The 18,100-nt window shown below is 39.2% G+C and overlaps 1 protein-coding gene across 2 annotated transcripts in view; it reads left to right on the top strand.

Annotated features, from left to right (window-relative positions):
- JMJD1C (jumonji domain containing 1C) overlaps positions 1–18,100 on the top strand; it is a 165,957-nt gene that overhangs the window by 46,762 nt on the left and 101,095 nt on the right. For both annotated transcript variants that reach the window (XR_008749917.1, XM_055819417.1), the window contains exon 2: positions 7,191–7,355. Coding sequence is in view for 1 of the 2 variants with exons in the window: in XM_055819417.1 (XP_055675392.1) it covers positions 7,191–7,355 (165 nt within the window). In the remaining variant the exon portion in view is untranslated. The remainder of the gene's footprint in view (positions 1–7,190; positions 7,356–18,100) is intronic.

The following is an 18,100-nucleotide window of genomic DNA, read 5'->3' as shown; positions in this document are numbered from 1 at the left end:
ATCCATGTAGGATGCTTTTTTTTAATTCTGTCTTCCCTGCAATCTTACTTTGTACTCTACATGATGTGCTGGTTGCTTAGCAATCCAAGCTACAGACTGCAGCAGGCTGTTGCAATAGTACTGGTATTTTTCTTGTTTTGCAACCATTGTTCTCTGCATTTTTTTGCTGCAAAGAACACTTTATTGTCAGTGTTCAAGCATGCATTTCAGGGAATGCAGAATTAGGCTTGAAAATAAACCTGTACATGTTGATGATTTCTGTGTTTATTCCCCTCTAATCTAATTTGAGGCAACTGTTTGCTTGAAATAAATAATTATTTTTATTTGAAGGCCTCTTTGTTTGTAGGATTTTAATTTTAAAGTTTGATATAGGGAAGCTACCTTGAAAATTCATGTTTATTGAAGCATGTATTTGCTACACCTGGTCCTGTTCTCTTCTGCACATTGCTTATATTTGACATGTCTTCCAGCAAGTGTGTACTTCCAGTTTATTCAGAAGCCTGTTTGGAAAGCAGGGTTGTCTTCCTTATTGTTCTGTGTATGAACTGTATTGAACAATGTTGGCCTCAGCTTGAGTGTGTCTGTGTGTTTTGAGCAAGGGTACAGGCTCCTCTATATAGTTTTGTAAAATTTGAGCAGATGATTCTGAGGCTGCAGATATAATTTTTTCCTCAGTAATGAGAGCAGTGGTTTTGGAGGGCTTGTTCCTTTGTATTTCAGAGGAGTTGTAGCTGGATGCTGTTATGCAGGGTCTTTCCATGGTTTACAGGAAATAAGTGGTGGTCCATTCCTGCTGGACAGAGCCAGAACCATCACTCCACAAAAAAAGATGTCCAGGCAGTTCTGAAACAACAGAGACTGTTCCTTAAATAGTGGAAGAATTGTAAAAGTCTGATTAATAAACATAAATTAGTTTTATCAAGATTTTCAGGTCTTCTAAAGACGTACTGTGGCATTGTGAGTGTCTACTCACACCTGCTAAAAAATACAAGTACATTTAGTATTTCTTTGTCAAATGTAAATACTTTCTTGTCTACAAGTGCAAGTGAAATTTTTGTACTTAGGAATGAATGTGTCTGAATAGCAATAAAAATGCTGGCTATTTTTAAGAATATATGGAGGCAATAAACCCCATTTTTTAATCCTAAAGAATTTGATAGTTTAATGCCAATCTGTTGCCATTATTCCAGCTGTTTTGGGCGGTTTCAGGCTGTATGGGCCAATACCAACATATTTTCAAATACTCCTTTTTTCTGTACTGTTTTGCTTTAACAGCTTGTAAAATGCAAATGTATAGCATTCCAACATAGAAAGGAAGGGGTATGATGATTCTTTTATGACTTTTTTTTTTTTTTTTAGTGCAGACTGACTGAAATGCTGTTGTGGAGGATTGGGGAAATTTTGGTAGCATGGAACAATATTGCAAGCCCTTTATTAAACAAAACCCCCTATTGCTGTCTTTGCTATTTCACTGCTTTTCCATGTGGAAATGGGTAGCACTTGTATAGCATAGTAATAATTTTACTGTGTTAAGCTGTTTTGCTTTACAGTAAATTGTGCTTTGATTGCATTTGATTAGGTAAAGATATATTTAGAAAGACTTGACTGCTGGGTAATGCCATTTCCATCAAAGAAACAATCTGTTAAAAACCTGAGAAGGCAAGGATACTGAGAACAGGATGGGAAGATTAAGTTTTATAAGAACACTCTTACTGGCTCCATTCCCTGTGTACTTACAATTAGTTTTAGTTTATACCAGTTAGATATTTGGCAGTCGCATCCTTCTCCATAAGTAGAAGGAGAAGTTTCTTGGAGCCTAGTGTACTTTGTTATAATTTTCAACTACATACAATGCTAAAAAAGCCCACCAGAGCTATGCAAGTGGTTGGAGTTGTGTGGGGTTCAGGCCCCTGGAAACCTTCCTGCCCTTTTCAAACCTGCATTGCTGCTGGTGGTGGTTCAGTTTGGGATACTGGACTTGGCACCTCCATCCGCCTCTGCGGACAGCAGTGAGAGGCACTGTCTGCTCACTGGGCTCCTTTCTTTTCTGAAGGTAGATTTTTCTCTCAGAACAAAGAAACTACCAGCAACCTCTTTACTGGGCCAAGAATAAGCCATTCTTAAACATCCCATAAAATGTATGTGTCCCAGTTTGCAGGTTGCAGTTAACCCTGCATGTTAACATGAAGAGAGAAATAACTTGGACTTGCATTTTAATATGCTAATTGGGGAATTTTGTCCTGACATCTTGTAATGTAGTTTCTGATTCTCTTAGCTACGATGTGTAAGTTGGAGGTATGAAACAGGAATATTTTTTTTTTCCTCTGACGGTGATACTATGGCTTTTAAAAACAAAACACACATACACAACTTGTAAAAGATTTAATTTACTGCCATTGACACATTTTTTTTTTTACACTTCTGTATTTTCTATTAAATTTCTGCTGAATTACATAGAAGGTTTGTATTTTTGTATTTATCTGACCATCACGAGGTTGGAAAATGACAGCTAGTTTCTGATACTTGATTACATAAAAAGCGTTTTAGGCATGTGTTTTAAGTTGTACAACTAAGACTTCAGAATTCCACGTATAACTGTTAGCACCTGAATTTTGAGTTCTTAACTTATGAAAATGGTGTATAAAGTGTATATGCATTATAATTGCACATGGTGTAATATTCTGTTTCTTTCTTCTAGTTTGAAAATGTTACAAGTGAAGCCCAGTAGGATGTGTTTTAGGACTCCCCTTGAAGTCAGTAGCCAAATTTGTGTTGAGTAAAGACTTTTCAATGTGGTACAAAAGTAGAAGTGTTTTCTTTGCCTTTTTAAAAACATCTTAAAGATTGCTTGATTTCTTGATTATTTTTTTCCCCTAGAAGTAAATGTTTTGTTAACAATTTCTAGGTGGTAAAGGGGAAACTGTACACTCTTCCCTTAGGACTGAAAACACAACTTAGCGTTCTGTTAATTACAGACCAGGTGTATAGATCACTTCTGCATACCAGGTTAGAAATTCAGTAAATAAATGCTATACAGCACTGTATTTTCTTCTTGCTAGAGATTACTTTGCCTTAAAACTATACAAGTTTTTAGTAATTCTTGTAGCTATATTGCTTGGGAGCTCTTGCCAGGGCAAACCTAACGTGAAGTCAGCCTCTGGGTTGTTAATGCTGTAGTTGTCTTCAGCACTAACCAGCCCGTGGGCAATGCACACACTACTATAACATGGAGGTTACAAACAGAATCCACCCTCTCACGTGTTTTCAAGAAAGTGGATGGTGCCTCAACTATGTTTTTTAGCGTTTGAAGTCAAATTTACTGGAAGTCAACACTGCTTTCATGACAGTTTAAAGGGTTTCAGAACTTGCTTGGTCAGGCATATCTCTTTGGAGCAGAAGTGACTGGAAAACTCTGGATCACAGCACTACATGTAGGGAATTTCACCATGATTGTTGTGTTTTGGCTTTGAAACGGCAATATTTTGTTGCAATTGTTTGGCTCACTCCATTGGAAATTAATTTGCTGTCTTGCTTTACTTGGAAAAGATGCTAAAAGCTTATGCTGCTTCCTGTTGGAAAATAGTAGTGAGTTACAAAATTAGCACATTAATGCCAGTTACAACTATAATATCGTCCCAGTGGGAGTTTCTACTTTTTATGCATGTGAATGCATACGTGGTGAGAAGACTTCAGCCACTCTGGGAACACAAACTGCTGTGCAGCTGACAAGGCAAGGAAGCATAATTTGGCTGAAAAATCTCAAAATCAACATTTGTTCTTAGGGAGGCAAATGTAGAGTTTCTTGCTGTACAGAGTTTTGTCAGTGAAGCAAGAAAGATTAAATATTTTCAGCCTTTACACTCCTTAGGGGGTCTAACTTTGGCTCTACATCTTATTTTGTTGGCGTAGGTTGCTGGATTGCTTCCTGTCCTCCTCCTCTTCCCTTTTTAGTCCCTTTCATAAATTGTGCTGCTTGGGATGCTGCTCTTCTCTGTGCGGTAGGTCAGTGTGCAGAGAAAGAGGAAGCCTGTGTTCTTCAGAGGCTTTACCGTTGGCTTAGAAAAATTAATAATTGGTTTTCCTGATTTAAATATTTCCTAGCAAAAAAGAGAATGGATGAAGGAGTGGGCTCTGCGTTTAGTGTGTGTTGTTTCTGCCTTTCAAAAATGAACTTTCAAAAGCCAGCAGATAGTTAATAGTCTTGGCATGGAAACCTGAGTGTTGTGGAAGCTGGCAGAAGTATCTCCCAAGTAAGGTTGTGTGTGTGTTGTACTAGAGGAGGAATATGGTGCCCTGGGCAATGGCAGACTGGCTCTGCGCCATGCTCCTTTCTCCACTTTTCTTGGAACCGCTCCGTTGAAGATCTAATTATATGGTGCCAGGAGAATCTGCAGATAGCTCAGCAATAACTCCCACTGTCGTTACACCAGATTTCAGTTTATTTGGGGTGCAAAACTTGCACACAAACACTAGATTGTATCACAGTTATCCACAAGTTTTGGCTGGTGTCCAGAAGATACAGTATATTTTAATGTGGTGGTTTCTAAACTGCTAACTCCAGTTTAGACTTATCGGCGTTTTTTCAAAAATGTTTATTCACTTGATTCCCCTTGCCCTCTTAGACTTTTAAATTTGCTGCTTTGTGAGGTCTGGTATTTAACCTCTTACACCCTGTTACAGACTACCCAAGTAAAATGTCCAGGACAATTGAGTGGAATTTGGAGGAGGGAGGGGCCAGGAGGAGGGTGACTTTAGAGAATGATTTTTGGACTGCACTATCAGTTGAGGTTGTCTTTAATGTCTGTTATTTGATCAATTGCAGAGGTAAATGTCTCATTAGAAGGGTTCAAAGTAGCTGCAAATACAAGATGCTGCTGCTAAGATGATTTAAGATATGATGTACTTTACTGCCTGTGCTTTAAAGCATTACTATGCTTACTCCTAACTGTTTCGATTCAGAAATTATTACTCTAATTTCAAATACATAATAAAGTTGCAATTTATAGAAATTAAGCTATTAAAAAGTGCTTTTTACTGAAAGGTGTCAATTTACAATTTTTCGTTTTGAGGTTTTGCAGCTGTTTTGTACTTGCTTTGTTAGAATAACAGGTGATAGCTCTAATAATGAACAACAGAGGTGAGAGGGCATTTTTGTATACAAACTGTTCCTATAGGGTTGATTCTAATACCACCGTGAAGACTAGCAGTAGCTTCCTGATATTTTCAGTGAGTGAAATGGGCAAAGGGAAAAGGTAAAAGAGTAGTTGCATTGGTGAAGAAGGTGATGCAGAGATTGGGGATGACTGGATCAGCCAGGGTAGTTTTAGAAAAGTCTGAGAAGTGGCAGCAGGCAAACAGCAGAAATTCCAGATGTTGAGGTGATGAGTCCAGAGGGAAAGCTCTGCCCTTGGGAGATAGCAGGAACGGTATTTAATGCGGACAGCTGCCCTGCACACGCTTTATCTTGACCCAGTCATTAAGACCAGGCAAGAAAGAAAATGAGTATTAAGATGAGATGTGAGGTAAGATGTGGAAAGACCAGATGGCCATGAATGTGGTATTGGTGACAACGAGCATGCATGATGATGGGGCAGTTGGGTGTCAGTATTTGGTAGAGGGATGGATGAAAAGGAGTCAGGTGGGCAGCAAGTGATAGCTGCGATAGTGAGCAGTGAGCAGTTCATGGAGGTACTGAGGAGGGGGAACAGTGAAATAAGTGAATAGACTTGAGTGTAGCTTGACAGGAGAAGAAATTACTTTTCTTCCTTTTTATTTGGACAGGTATTAAGTGGAAATGCAATAATGGGCTGTCATAGAAGAAAGTAACTGCAGTAAGTTACCTTCTTTATACGATGCTTTAAAGAGGGAAGGGGAAGGGAAAAGGAAAGGAGTGTGTAGGAACAGAATGGGAGTAACATGGGTTAGGAAAAGTGTGGCAGGAACTGGGATGATACAGGAGTGAGAAGAGGCTTGGTGCAAATTGAAGTTGTGTACACAGAAGGGAAAAGGACGAGGTGAGAGGAGTACTATGTAATACAGGTTTGGAAAGTGTGAGACAAAGTCTAGACAAGGAAGTATGTTGCAGGCCTAAAATTAACCAAAGTTAAAAGAAGAATATTTCTGTGACAGTGATTTAAGTTCTCAGAAGCAGATAGAGGAAGAAACTCCAGTTTCAGAAGTTGCCTTGGGTGTGGCTGAGAGCTGAAACTCAGGAGGGTGGCAAAGCATCGTCTCCGCTGCAGTTTGTGTCACAAGCAGTGACTTTTTATGCCAGATGTTTTTTTCTTACTAATTTTCTCATAATTTGGAAAAGAAAACAATTGATTACATTGATTTTTTTCTTTGAATTTTCAGTAGATTCTGTCATTTTGAAACTTTTAGAAGAGTTTGTGTATGCTAATGCAGATAGCTTTCGAATAGCTTTTTTGGCTCAGAGTTTCCTCTTCGCTTTACAAGAGGAGACAAAAGGTTTGGCATATTTAGCTTAGTGAACGTGTCGAGGAGAACTGTATAACCTACAGGACAGAGATGGCACAAGATCAAATAATTGCAAACTGGCTCCAAATTAATTTAGCTGGAAACAAAAGGTGGGGGTTTCCCCCCCCCCCCCCTCCAAAGGAGAGGGATTCCAGGACAGAAACAGCAAGAAACAGCTGCTTCTGCTAGGTGCTGCGTGTTGAGCTTGGTAGTAGCAGGGTCTGCAGACTCAGGTTGTCCTTTCTGGCTCTGCTCCAAATTGCACATACACACACCCCCTCCTGCCAACTCTTTATTTGGTTGGTTTGTATTATAGGACAAGTATTTGAACTGAGAATGAGAATTTTTTTAAAAACTTATTTACTGATATGTAAATAGCTGTATGTATTATTTGCATGGTACTAGTAAATACTTAGTGTTATACTGGTACTAGTAAATACTTAGTGTTATACTTCCCGCTTATGAGATAAGATACCTAATGTTAACAGTAATGTTTTAGCAAATGTAACCCTCCTCTCTTGACCACAAATTCAGTGCCCATAAAAATTTCTGTGGTACAGGAACTGATTATATAATTTCAATACTATAGCAATAACATGAATGAAACTCTGGCATTAAATGCTAAAACGCACACTTTCAGAAGTGTATGTAGGTGCACATATGCTGTGTATATGTAATAATGTATGCCCTTTCCTTCTCTTAAATTTCTCCAGGTATATGTGGAATTTGATGACCTTGAATGGGAAAAGCGAGAATGGGTTAAAGTTTATGAAGATTTTGCAACCTTCTTGGTGGAGTACCAGCTGGTCTGGGCGAAGAGAAAGGACCCAAGCCAGACTCAGGGATCAAAGATCAAACAAATTCAGTGGCCTGCATTGGTAAGATCCTTGAACAATAGCATTTACTAAACTATTTTAATCTCTTTAATTCTGTCCTTCTTAGGAAACTGCCTAGGTTACTTTAACAGTGGTGGAAAGTGGTGAGCATGGAGCAGGAGGGAGGATAAGAAGAGGATAAGAAAATACTAACAAACCATGTTTGTGTTGAAAGGATGGGAGTGATGTGATAACAGGCACTCGTCTTCCTTTTTGAATCAACTTTGAACACTGCAAAACCAGTCTGAGTGACATAATAGAACTAGTGGCACTTTACACAGTAATAGCATCGTACAAACATTATCTTACTGCTCTGTGGGGTATTGAAACTAAGGTAAAAAATAAACCCTTAAGCTTGTGATACACTCCAGTCCCACAAAGAAGGTATCTAAAATTCAGAGTTCAGAAAGATCAGAAAACTGAGCGAAGACCAATAAAACAGTGATAATTTTATGCCTGGCTTATGAGATGGTACTTATGATTCTTTTTCTTTCTGGATTGATGCCCAAACATTAAAGCTGCGAGAACTGCTAGGAGGTCATGTCCGTTTTTGACGTGGCTTCAGGTAGACCTAATGAATACTAAGGATCTGATGAGATAATCTAATAAGCAAAAAACATGTATTCTTTTTTCTCCAAAGAAATGAGTAGTGCTACCAAAGTCTTCAGAAGAGCCAAATAAATATGAGAGTTCAGGAACATATTTTATTGGAATTTTTTTGCTTTGTAGAGATTAGGGGAAGATTTTTCACAGACCAGCAAGTGAAAGGGAGCTCCAACAAATTTGTCAAAATAGTGAGGGCGAGTCTTAGATATATTTGATATTCAGCTTAGTATTTCTAACTTCAGTCTTGGGTTTTTAGAAATTTTTTTAGTTGTAATGAATTGAGGTGATGGAATTTTTTTCCTCCAGACTTTAGCTTTACCTGTGTTTCATTTAAATAATTCCCATTTCTGAGCACTTGATGCACTCTCTGAAATGCTGTCACAATTACTTCTCTGCAGCTGTGGTTGGAACAGTCATGCTGATGGTCATGAAGCAGGCTGTTCAAGAAAGCTTAGTGGTGGAAGAGATGCATAGATGGCTTAGGATGGACTTTCTTCCTCTTCAGTTAGTATTCCTACTTGACTCACCCTGTACGTTTGTGCTAATGTACTTGAGTAAAACAAGCTAACTTTCTGGATGTACAGGCTGTTTCGTATACTTGCTTGTACAGGCAAGTTTTCTGTTTCATGTTAGTATATCCTTGAACAAGAATTTTTAGTTTTAGGGAGTCATGTCATTAGCTTTGTGAAGCCACCCATCTCTCCCTGGTTGAGATGGGTATTCCAAAATCTGTTAGCAACTTAGAACTTAGTGTCTAAGTACTGTGCTATTTTACATGCTTTTATTCTCGCTCTCTAGGATAGAGATCAGTCTTGGGTTTAAAGGGGGCGTATTTCTAGAAAGTATGATAGTCTGGCTGCTGATCTGGTCCCCAAGTTAAAAGTGTTTGCTAATGTATGAAAATGTTTTAGTCAAACCTTTCTCTCGGAGACTTTTCCAAATTTCTACTGGTCTAGCAGAAGGCAGAAACATTTTTTTCTTTCATCTCCATCTTTTTATTTCTTGTTTTAATGTTTATATTTGAGGTAGCTGGTATGTTCTAATGTTTAGATTTGAGGTAGCTGGTAGGTTTGAGAAGACAGACTTGCATAAGATCCACCTCCTGCTTTTACAATTAAAAAATTGGAATCTTATAGTCCAAAGTAGGGCTCAGATGGCTTGTTGGGTCACAATTTCCAGATGTTAAAGATGACAAGTTCTCAGCATTTGTACTTGGCCTGGCTACAAATATTCTAGCAATTGTTTTCTGAGTCAAACCCTCTAGTCATCCATTCCAGAAAACCCGTATTTGAGGGAAAGTGCAGAGACAGGATATTAACTCTAGTTAGAGCAGATTCCTTCCATAGAGACCTCCCAGAATTCTGCTCCATATCAATAGCTGCACTGAGCACACCAGGCCCTGGGGAACAGGGAGGGTGTTCAAATTGCCATAATACTTCTGGGTTTTGTTTCCAGCCTGTTTGAACGCTCTGGTGTGGTGGAGTGGATGACCTCTATGAGGGTTTGGATTTGAGGGTTTTTTTGTCAAAACAAGACTTACTAAAAATGGGAAAGCATTGGAAAAGGTGGTAAAATTTTTTGATTTTTTCCAAACAATGATAGGAGTATCTGTACTTCTTATGTGTAAACCTGAGTGTGGTAATACACGCTTTTGGAAAAGTTGAGTCTTGCTGTAGTTGTTAAAGGAAAAGTCCAATCTTTCCCATGCATGTGAACTATATTGAAAAAAAAATATCATGTACTTGACTATCTTGTCTTCATACTTAATCCCAAAATAAAAGTTTCTGGTAGAACTTTATTTTGGATGCTAATGCATATGCAACAAAGCAATATTTGAGTGTATTTTATGTAGTAGTTCTACAGGATCTTTGCCTTTAGTGGAGTGAGTGGAAAGTGCTTGTATGTTTAGATGGCTATCACCACCTGTTCTCTTTGATCAACATACTCTGTGTTTACTGTGTGGTATTCAAACCTGATCAGGAGACAAAATCTTTAATTTCCTGTGGGGCTTTCTGTGGGCAGTCGTCAGTCTGGTATCAGTGTGCTTCACAATTATTGATTTCTTTTAGTTGTGTGATACAATGTAACCCCACTTCATAGATGAAATTGCTAGGATGCAAGTTGGTCACAAATGTTTGTGATCTTTACATGGGTGAATGCCCCAGGTGTGCCGTTACTGAAAGTGCAGTATTCATTGATCTCATGTAGCTGTGCTTTAAGCTTTTAGGCTCATGTCAGCTGCTGGGAAAGTGAGGAAATGAGAAGTACTGCCTCTTTCTCCCTGTTCAGAAACTCAGTAACAGAGGAGGGATAGATTATGCCCTGAATTCAGTTTCTCTCATAATGAGATTATTTTTTCTTTCAGTAGAGCTCCCGACTCGTTCATGCCGAAGGTGAAAAGTTGACTGTAAATGAGCCTGGAGGCCTGTTGGCAGCAACAGGAAATATTCTTCATTGTGTCAGGGTCGCTGTGATGATGTTGACTAGGTACCTGTTTCTGGGCCGCTGTGCAAGTCTGTGAAAGAGAGAGTAAGTGTAGTGCCTCAGCTTGCTCACGCTGTAATCACACACTTTTCCTTCTTGTGAGATGATTTTCTGGCGATAACGGAGAACTTCTTGTCTGCCTAGCTGACTGGTATAATTGGAAATCACCCTTCATGTGGGGGTATTTACAAGCATGGAAAAAAAGACTATCAGGAAGCGTAATGGCAGTGGTGGTAAGTGATGTCAGCATAAATGTAGCTTAGACATTGGGAAGAGAGTGTTTGGTAGACAATGCTTATTGTTTACCTCAGGTAACAGAGATGCTTTACAGATGTCAAGGCCGAAGAAAACTTCTTGGCCAAAGGGGTAGCATAGGAAAAAAAATAAACATGGATTTTGAAAACTTAAAAAGTATAGGTAATGAAAGTGAGTGGTGTGTCTTTCCATGTTAAGGGATTAAGAAAAGTAACATAGATGCTGAAATTGAAGGCATCAGCTTAGTTTGGTAAGCAAGGGGTGTGTGTTACAAAGATATTTAAAAAAAGGGGTAGTGATGGGCTAGGAGAATTACCAGTACTTAAAAAAAAAAATCAATTCTGCCTCATTTTTGAATTCCTCAGGAAACAACTTTGAAGTAGTTGAGAGGATGGATAAATTTTTTTGATCTGTGGGTGGATAAGAACAGTTGTGTTTTAGGGGGAGTAAATTATTAATTTTCCTGATGTAGAAATAGTTTGAGTACTAGGATGTTAGAGATCAGTGATAAAATCATGCCTATGATACAGTTCAGGCTGAAGTCTTAGGTATATGATGGGTATCCCCTCAGCACCCAAGAAAGGAGGTGAAAGTAAGTGTGTGGGCAGGGGTGGAAAACTGGAGCCAAGGTTTTAATGTGGACAGAACAGAATGCTTCTGTGAACTGCCAGTTTGAATTTAATTACAATCTCTCTAATTGCATATTAGACACATAGTGTAGAAGGAGAAAAAGGACTGTAGAAGGAGAAGGACTAAGGACAGAAGCTACTAGAGACATTTTAGAGTATAATAGAATAATGTGGAAGAAAAGTTTAAGGTGATAGGCTTAACTAGGAGAGGCCACCATGGTGAAACTTAAATAGCAGTTTGGGTTTTTTAACAGCATCAACTTTACATGGTGAATGGGGGACTGAGTGCCTTAATATTTTTTTGTTTGTTTGGGAAGAGGGTTTTGGAAACTTCAATAATGTGCTGAAATGAAAATTTATCGTTGAAGGTCTACAGATAGAAATGGAAGGAAGAGCTTTAAGACAGGCGTTTTAAGGGGCATGTTCCTTCACCTTGGCAAGACAATAAGGAAAGAAGGGTAATTGAAAATGCAATTAATATTGAAGGAGTTTAAGGTGGATAGATGATGGCAAGTTTGTACTTTCAGGAAAAAGAACTAAGAGAATACAAGAGGTTGGAAAGAAAAGGATTGGAATTGGAGATAAGGAAAATGCATTGAATGGGAGCACGCATGAGAAACTTTTGCACTTGCAATGAGAAAGGAAGAGAGTATTGTAGAACAGGGGAAGGAAAATTATCTTATTTTGGCTTTTTCCTTTTGGAAGAAACTGACAGTCTTGTGCAGGGTAGATGCCAAAGGACGAAACAGTTTGACTCTGTCTGATATGATGAAAAACAGGATTGGGGAATGGTACACTTAGTTGGCAGGGCAGAGGTGTGTGCCTGGGGAGGTTACATACAGGTACAGGTGATGGGTCAGTGATTTTGTGCGCTCTACTGGGTATGGTTTGTTTTGTAAAGTACGTGTTGCCTGTTGTTATAATTAAACCAGTGCTGCTTGTGAATTCAGTATGAATTCATATATAACAAATCAGAAGAATCCATACTAATTCTCTGTTGGTTTGAGTATGGAGACAGTGCTTCACTAGCTTTACGTACTCACCTTGTCAAACCAAAGGATTTACCCTGTGGTCTCAACTACTACAAAGGTCTGCAATAACTGTGTTGGTCCCAGTTTTGGTGCTGGCGTACCGCAAGAACTGGTTGTCTTGCAACTGTATATCTGTGAAGAGTATACATATAAAAACTAAAATACATTTCATGAGGAGATCTTGAATATGCTTGTGTCGTAATGCAGGGTAGCTGCAGGAGCAACTCAGTCTACTCCCTGCACCCCAGCCCCACTGGTGGAAAAAAAAAAAGACTGTGTCCTCCATCCGCCTGTCTCTTTTTCTTGGAACAAGTGAAGTCATTGCTAAACCAGTGGCTTGAGAACAGTCTTTCCTGGGACTCTGTCCAGGGCTCTGCAAGATTAGAGCTTTAGCCAGGCTTATAACGAAACCAGGGACAAAGAGTAGGTCTTCATTGGCAATGACTGACTCTTTTTCCACTGTGAGAATCTGGAGCTGATTTACAGTGGACAGTGCCAGTGGCACCTGTGGGACTGTGGGCCTTTAGTCTGACCATCGTGCTAATGAGGAGGTCATCTTGCAGAAGAATGAGATGAGGTTTGTTCTGCGTGGTGGTGGATGTGTGAGTTCTGGTTAGATGTGAATGAGCCCGTATGTTCATGTGCTGACTGCATATTAGGGTACTTGGTGGTAAAGTATAAGAGTAGAAGTGTTCATGGACATGTGGAGGATAGACTTGTCCTCTGACCTGATGTAGCCTTTCCCTCCTCCCTCCCTGCCCCTCTGTCCCAGCTGTCAATTGCAGAATCCTTTTGCTTGACTGCATTCTGCTTCGGCTGGCTTGATTGTGTTAGATTATAAAGCAAACATGAAGTGCCAGTTTATTGGCATTTGTGTCATGATTAAGGAAGGAAGTGTACAGATTGAACAACAAGCTTCTATAGATCTTCCAGAGATTCTTGAGGCACATCAAATTCTTTATTTTTGGCACAATGATGGAAAGTAGAACAGGTCCCTTGTTCATTCCTGTCTGTACTGTGACGCACTACCACTTTTTTACTCTCTCAGGGATTTGTTTTGTTCCTTGCCTTGATGGTCTAATTTTAGCATTTCTGAGTAAGTTTCTCTTTTATATGTTGGTCCCATGGATCAGACATCCCCTTCAAAGTCAGGAGTTTCTGTAGATAACTGCTAACATTCCCCCTTCTACTTCACTGCAGCCTGTCCTCTCTGCACAATGAAAAATGGAGGTATATACACTGCCAGATACAGTGATTAAATCCTAGCAGACACTCAAAATACTCCAGTAGTAAAAAGAAATAAATTCACAAAGGATTACTGTGTATATAGAAAGCAAGGCAGAGAGAAGACTCAGTCTCCTGAGTCCTAAAATATAAAAACTTTGAGGACATTTCAGATTTGAGGGGAGGAAGTGCTGTAGCTTCCAGGAATCAAAAACTAATAGTGGATTTTCTCAGCTTCTCCTTTCCCTGCATCAGAATTCTAGTGTTTGTATACCTTACTAATACGGGGTAAAGAGGAGATACATACAACAGAGAAGAAAATCCTTGGAACCTGTCAGCTGCTTGGAAAATATTTAAGGCACTTTAGAGCTTGGGGAAGAGAAAATTTAAGTAACTGACTCAGCAGAGCACAAATGACCTGATTTTTGCTGCATTGTGAAAGACAGTAACATGCAGAAACAGCACTTGGAGATGGTTCAAAGATTACTTCGCTGGAGAGTATGTTACTGTAATATTCCCACAGAACATAAATGTCTCAAGCAGTACCACATCCCGCCTGTGTACTTTGGCACTTGCTTTTTTTAAACTACTGCTTACTGGGAGCCGCTGCTCTCCACGCAGTCTTCTAAGCAGAGGCCATTACCTTCCCAGGACATGCCCCAAATGAAGAGTAATAAACTGAAATCTGCCTCCCCAGATGCTCTGTTGTGAAATATGGGTGTTGTCTTGTGGCTTCCCACTCTGGAAATGAGTGACCGAGTGGAGAGCCTCACTGCTGTGCTGACTTGTATGTGGCCCTGGTGCTTTCTGTGCACTTTACACTACTGCATTCTTTGTTCCAAGGTCTTTTGTCCCAAGGTGTTGGCTAATAGCAAGCTTATACTTAATTTTTGTTTTTTACTTTATTCTTGAATTTCTAAGCAATGGAGACCCTTTCTATTTGAACAGATTTAGTTTTGTAAAAGCACGCCTTCCATATATAAAATGTTGTTTGTAGTTAAGTGCTATGCAAAGAATTGTTTTTAATGTCAAATTAATTTACAGGAGTGCTAGAATTCCAAACAAGAGTATTTTCTGACCTTGTGCTTACTGTTATTTTAAGGCTGAAGTAATTTTGATCATATGGGCCTGGGAGTTGCCATTTTGGCAGCTTCTCTAGATAAAGCTGCTTTAATATGTCACAGCATCCTGAAGGTCTCTGTACTGCAGGTTCTTTCCTGCTAGTAAAGCACTTCTCCTTGTGCTCCAAGGATAACACAAATTAAATAACTAGATATTGTTTAGTGTCCTTCAGCAGCAACACTAAGCAGTACTCCCAGTTCAGTGTGCCTCTGTCACTTACACCTGTTCAAAAGACAGATAGCAATGAAATGCTGTTAATAATTTGTATGTGCTTCTGTAAAAGATGGACATAAAGATTCTTGAGGTTCTATGTTCAAGCTAAGTAGCTGAAGCGGAGCAGAGTAGCCACAGTTGCAGGGAGCTCAGTGCAGGATAGTTGCTTGCATATTGATTTCATAACTGATGCTGAAACCTATATTGGTTCAATATATGGTTATGCTCCTGTTGATACTGTAGTCAGATAAAAGTCAGTGTAGGTGTATTTGAACTGCATTCACACTTCCAGCTTTAGTGTTGACCTAATCCACAGCTTCATCAGGTATAAAAGCAAAGAGCTAGGCTGGATCCTCTGGAATTGACTGGAAAGTCCCAAATCCTTGATTTAATCCCCTCCCCCACCCTAGCATTCATGAGAACAAATTTTCCATTTGTGCTTAAAACACCAAATCACTTTGTAGCTGTCTAGATAGTTTGAACTTCTTCAATGAACTAGAAGGATCAGCTCAACTTGGAGATAGTGTTGAGCAGAATATAAGCATGTGTATGCAGTTGGTTATTTCAGCACATTATTTTTGAAATTCAGCTTCCAGAGCTTTGGCATTGGAAGAATGAGTACCTGCAGTGCCTTTTGTTATCTCCATCAGTCTGGTAGCTCACAGTCTAGCTGCTGCTATTTATATAAGTTATGACTTATATTATAATATACATGCATCTTATATACTTGCATATATGTGTGGGTATATTTATAGAGGCATGTGTATCTAGAGATATGTACATAAACATAATTTTTTCTCCCTATATTAAAAAAAAAATATTTCCCAACCTATACCTGTTGAGAGTCTGTACAGTGAGGGAAAGATGTCAGTGTGGTACTTGTCCTCCATCTGAATGGTGGCTGTCCAGAATAAGGAAAGCTGTGCCAGAAGACTTCTATCCACAAAAAACTGCTTGGTGTTTTTCTTGTGATGGTGGGGAGGAGCAGCTGGGCTTTACACCTGTCAAATCCACTCGGCAGCTAATTTTGAAAGCCACCCACTGTTAAAATCTTCACTGCTGCTTCTGTGCATTAATGACTTGTCAGCTGTGCAATACTGAAGCACTGCTCTCTTTGTCTTCACTTGAGTAAGATGAGTTATGGAAGGTGTAATTAGAGTTTTATGAGTTACTTGTTCTCCTTTCCCAGAATTCCAGCAGTTTCTTCTGGGTTTTGCTGTGAATCTGGTGATGTGCTGTATTGAAGTCTTAATATCCACTTTAAATGTACAGCAGCACGGAGAACCTGCCCAAAATGCAAAGCACCTCTTCTGGAAAAGTATTTCAGTACTTTACTGTGTCGATACACAAGGCCTTCTGTAGTCTTCTACAGCTGGAACGTAGGAGCTTCAGGTGAAATTAATGTCTGGATGAAGTAAAAATGTTGCAGTCAGGGCCAGACACTGTGTTTTGCTAGGTTAGGGTGAAAGTCTGCATTTTGCAAAGTGCTGAGAATCTGAAGGAAGGTTTTTTTCATGGTATTAAGAAAGCATATACTTTAGCTCCACCTGAATTTTGGTTACTAGCATATAAACAAAGCAGCCATTGCTTCCAAGGTCTCCTTTTCTATGGAGTGACTCCACAGAGCATTTTGTCATGTCACAATTGTATCGCAGTATTTTAGCTTCTCCTCCATCTACCACAGAACTGGTGCCCATGAAAAAATATTCTCTTGATTTCTGGGAATTTCTTGTAGCACTTTTTTTTTACAGCAGTAGCACCAAGTCTTGTCACTGGATCTATCTTTCAGAATTTTGAATAAGTGGGGTAAGTGATGGTGGGGAATCTTGTGTTGCTAAATTCAAAGACAGAATCGACAACACGGATTGGAGAGGAGACACAATGGAAGACTTTTTAGTCCTTTGAGCCCTTGTGGTGTGGAACAGGATGTTAATATTTGGGATAACAAAGAAACTGGATGGAGAAAAGGATAGTTTTTTCACCTCCTGGGGTGAATATGTCACTTGTGTTGCTGGTTAGGCTGTTGGGCAGGAAAGGTTGTCATAATGTAAGGCTATGGTAGTAATATTTAAAGTGCTTCTGCTTTGCAAATGGGTTAAAAACAAAACCCTAACTTCCTTTCAGCTCAATCTGTTACGGATGTGGTTTCACACTGAACTTAACCAATCCCTTGCTGATGCTGAAAGGGACGGTGCTACTACCTCCCCTTTTTTGTACTTTGGCTTAAAACCCCTTCAATTTCAGGTAGATCAGCAAGCTCTATCACCTAGGGAATGTACACATACACTCCCCGCAGCCTTACACAAAAATGTTCCATGTGATAGTTCTAAGATACACTAAACTCTTGTGAACTAAGCAGGGATCAGGGATATATGTGAGAATGAAGTGCTATTGTTTATTACTATTATGCATTGTCTATACCAGAAAATATTGATTACTTCTGTTTTATTATATATTTCAATTTCATTCCATCATTCTGTGCTCTTAGGGCTCTGCATTTGAAAGAGATTTTGAAATGAGATCTTGGTAGTTAGCTGCCATTAATAGAAACTTTTGCTGGCAAATGTTGCAGGCCTTCAGTTACACTACAAAAATTAAATCAAGTACTTGGGAGCAAAAGTTTGTCCCGTCCTGCCCCACCCCCTGCCCCTTTTTCCTCCTTTTTTCCCCTTCCTTTGTCGTAGGTGCTAAAGCATTGTAAATGGGGTCTGCATGTTAAATTTGTCATGAGTGATCTGTTTTCTTATATGGCAATTTCTTGAGGGCCACGAAAAGTCAAATTTCCATAGCAGCCTCATAAACTGCTTAAGTTGTTCTAGCAATGATTTTGATGTTGTACATCTAGTATGTTTACTTTTTAAATTTGTCTTAACTTCTAAGGAGAAAACTGAATGTAGGAAAGAAGTTCAAGAACAGCTTGTCAGCTTCAGGTGTTTAACCTGCCTGAGGAAGCTGGGATAGAAACTGTGTTTTTTATCTTCAATGTCCTAAAATTTCTGGTAAGTGACTATCATTCTTAATTTCTGAAAAACAAACTCTTAAGTAGTAAAACCAGTATGTCCTTTATTCCTGGCTTCACTGCCATAACAGCAGTTGCCAATTCTTTTCAGGTGCGTGTTTGTATGGGGAGCATGTTACTTTCTGAATTTAATGGGGGAGCATTTACGTGGACACAGATTTCATC

The sequence above is a fragment of the Falco peregrinus genome, chromosome 1 (genome assembly GCF_023634155.1).
Source record: "Falco peregrinus isolate bFalPer1 chromosome 1, bFalPer1.pri, whole genome shotgun sequence".
Lineage (NCBI taxonomy): Eukaryota > Metazoa > Chordata > Aves > Falconiformes > Falconidae > Falco > Falco peregrinus.
This window is presented reverse-complemented; position numbering and strand designations above follow the sequence as displayed.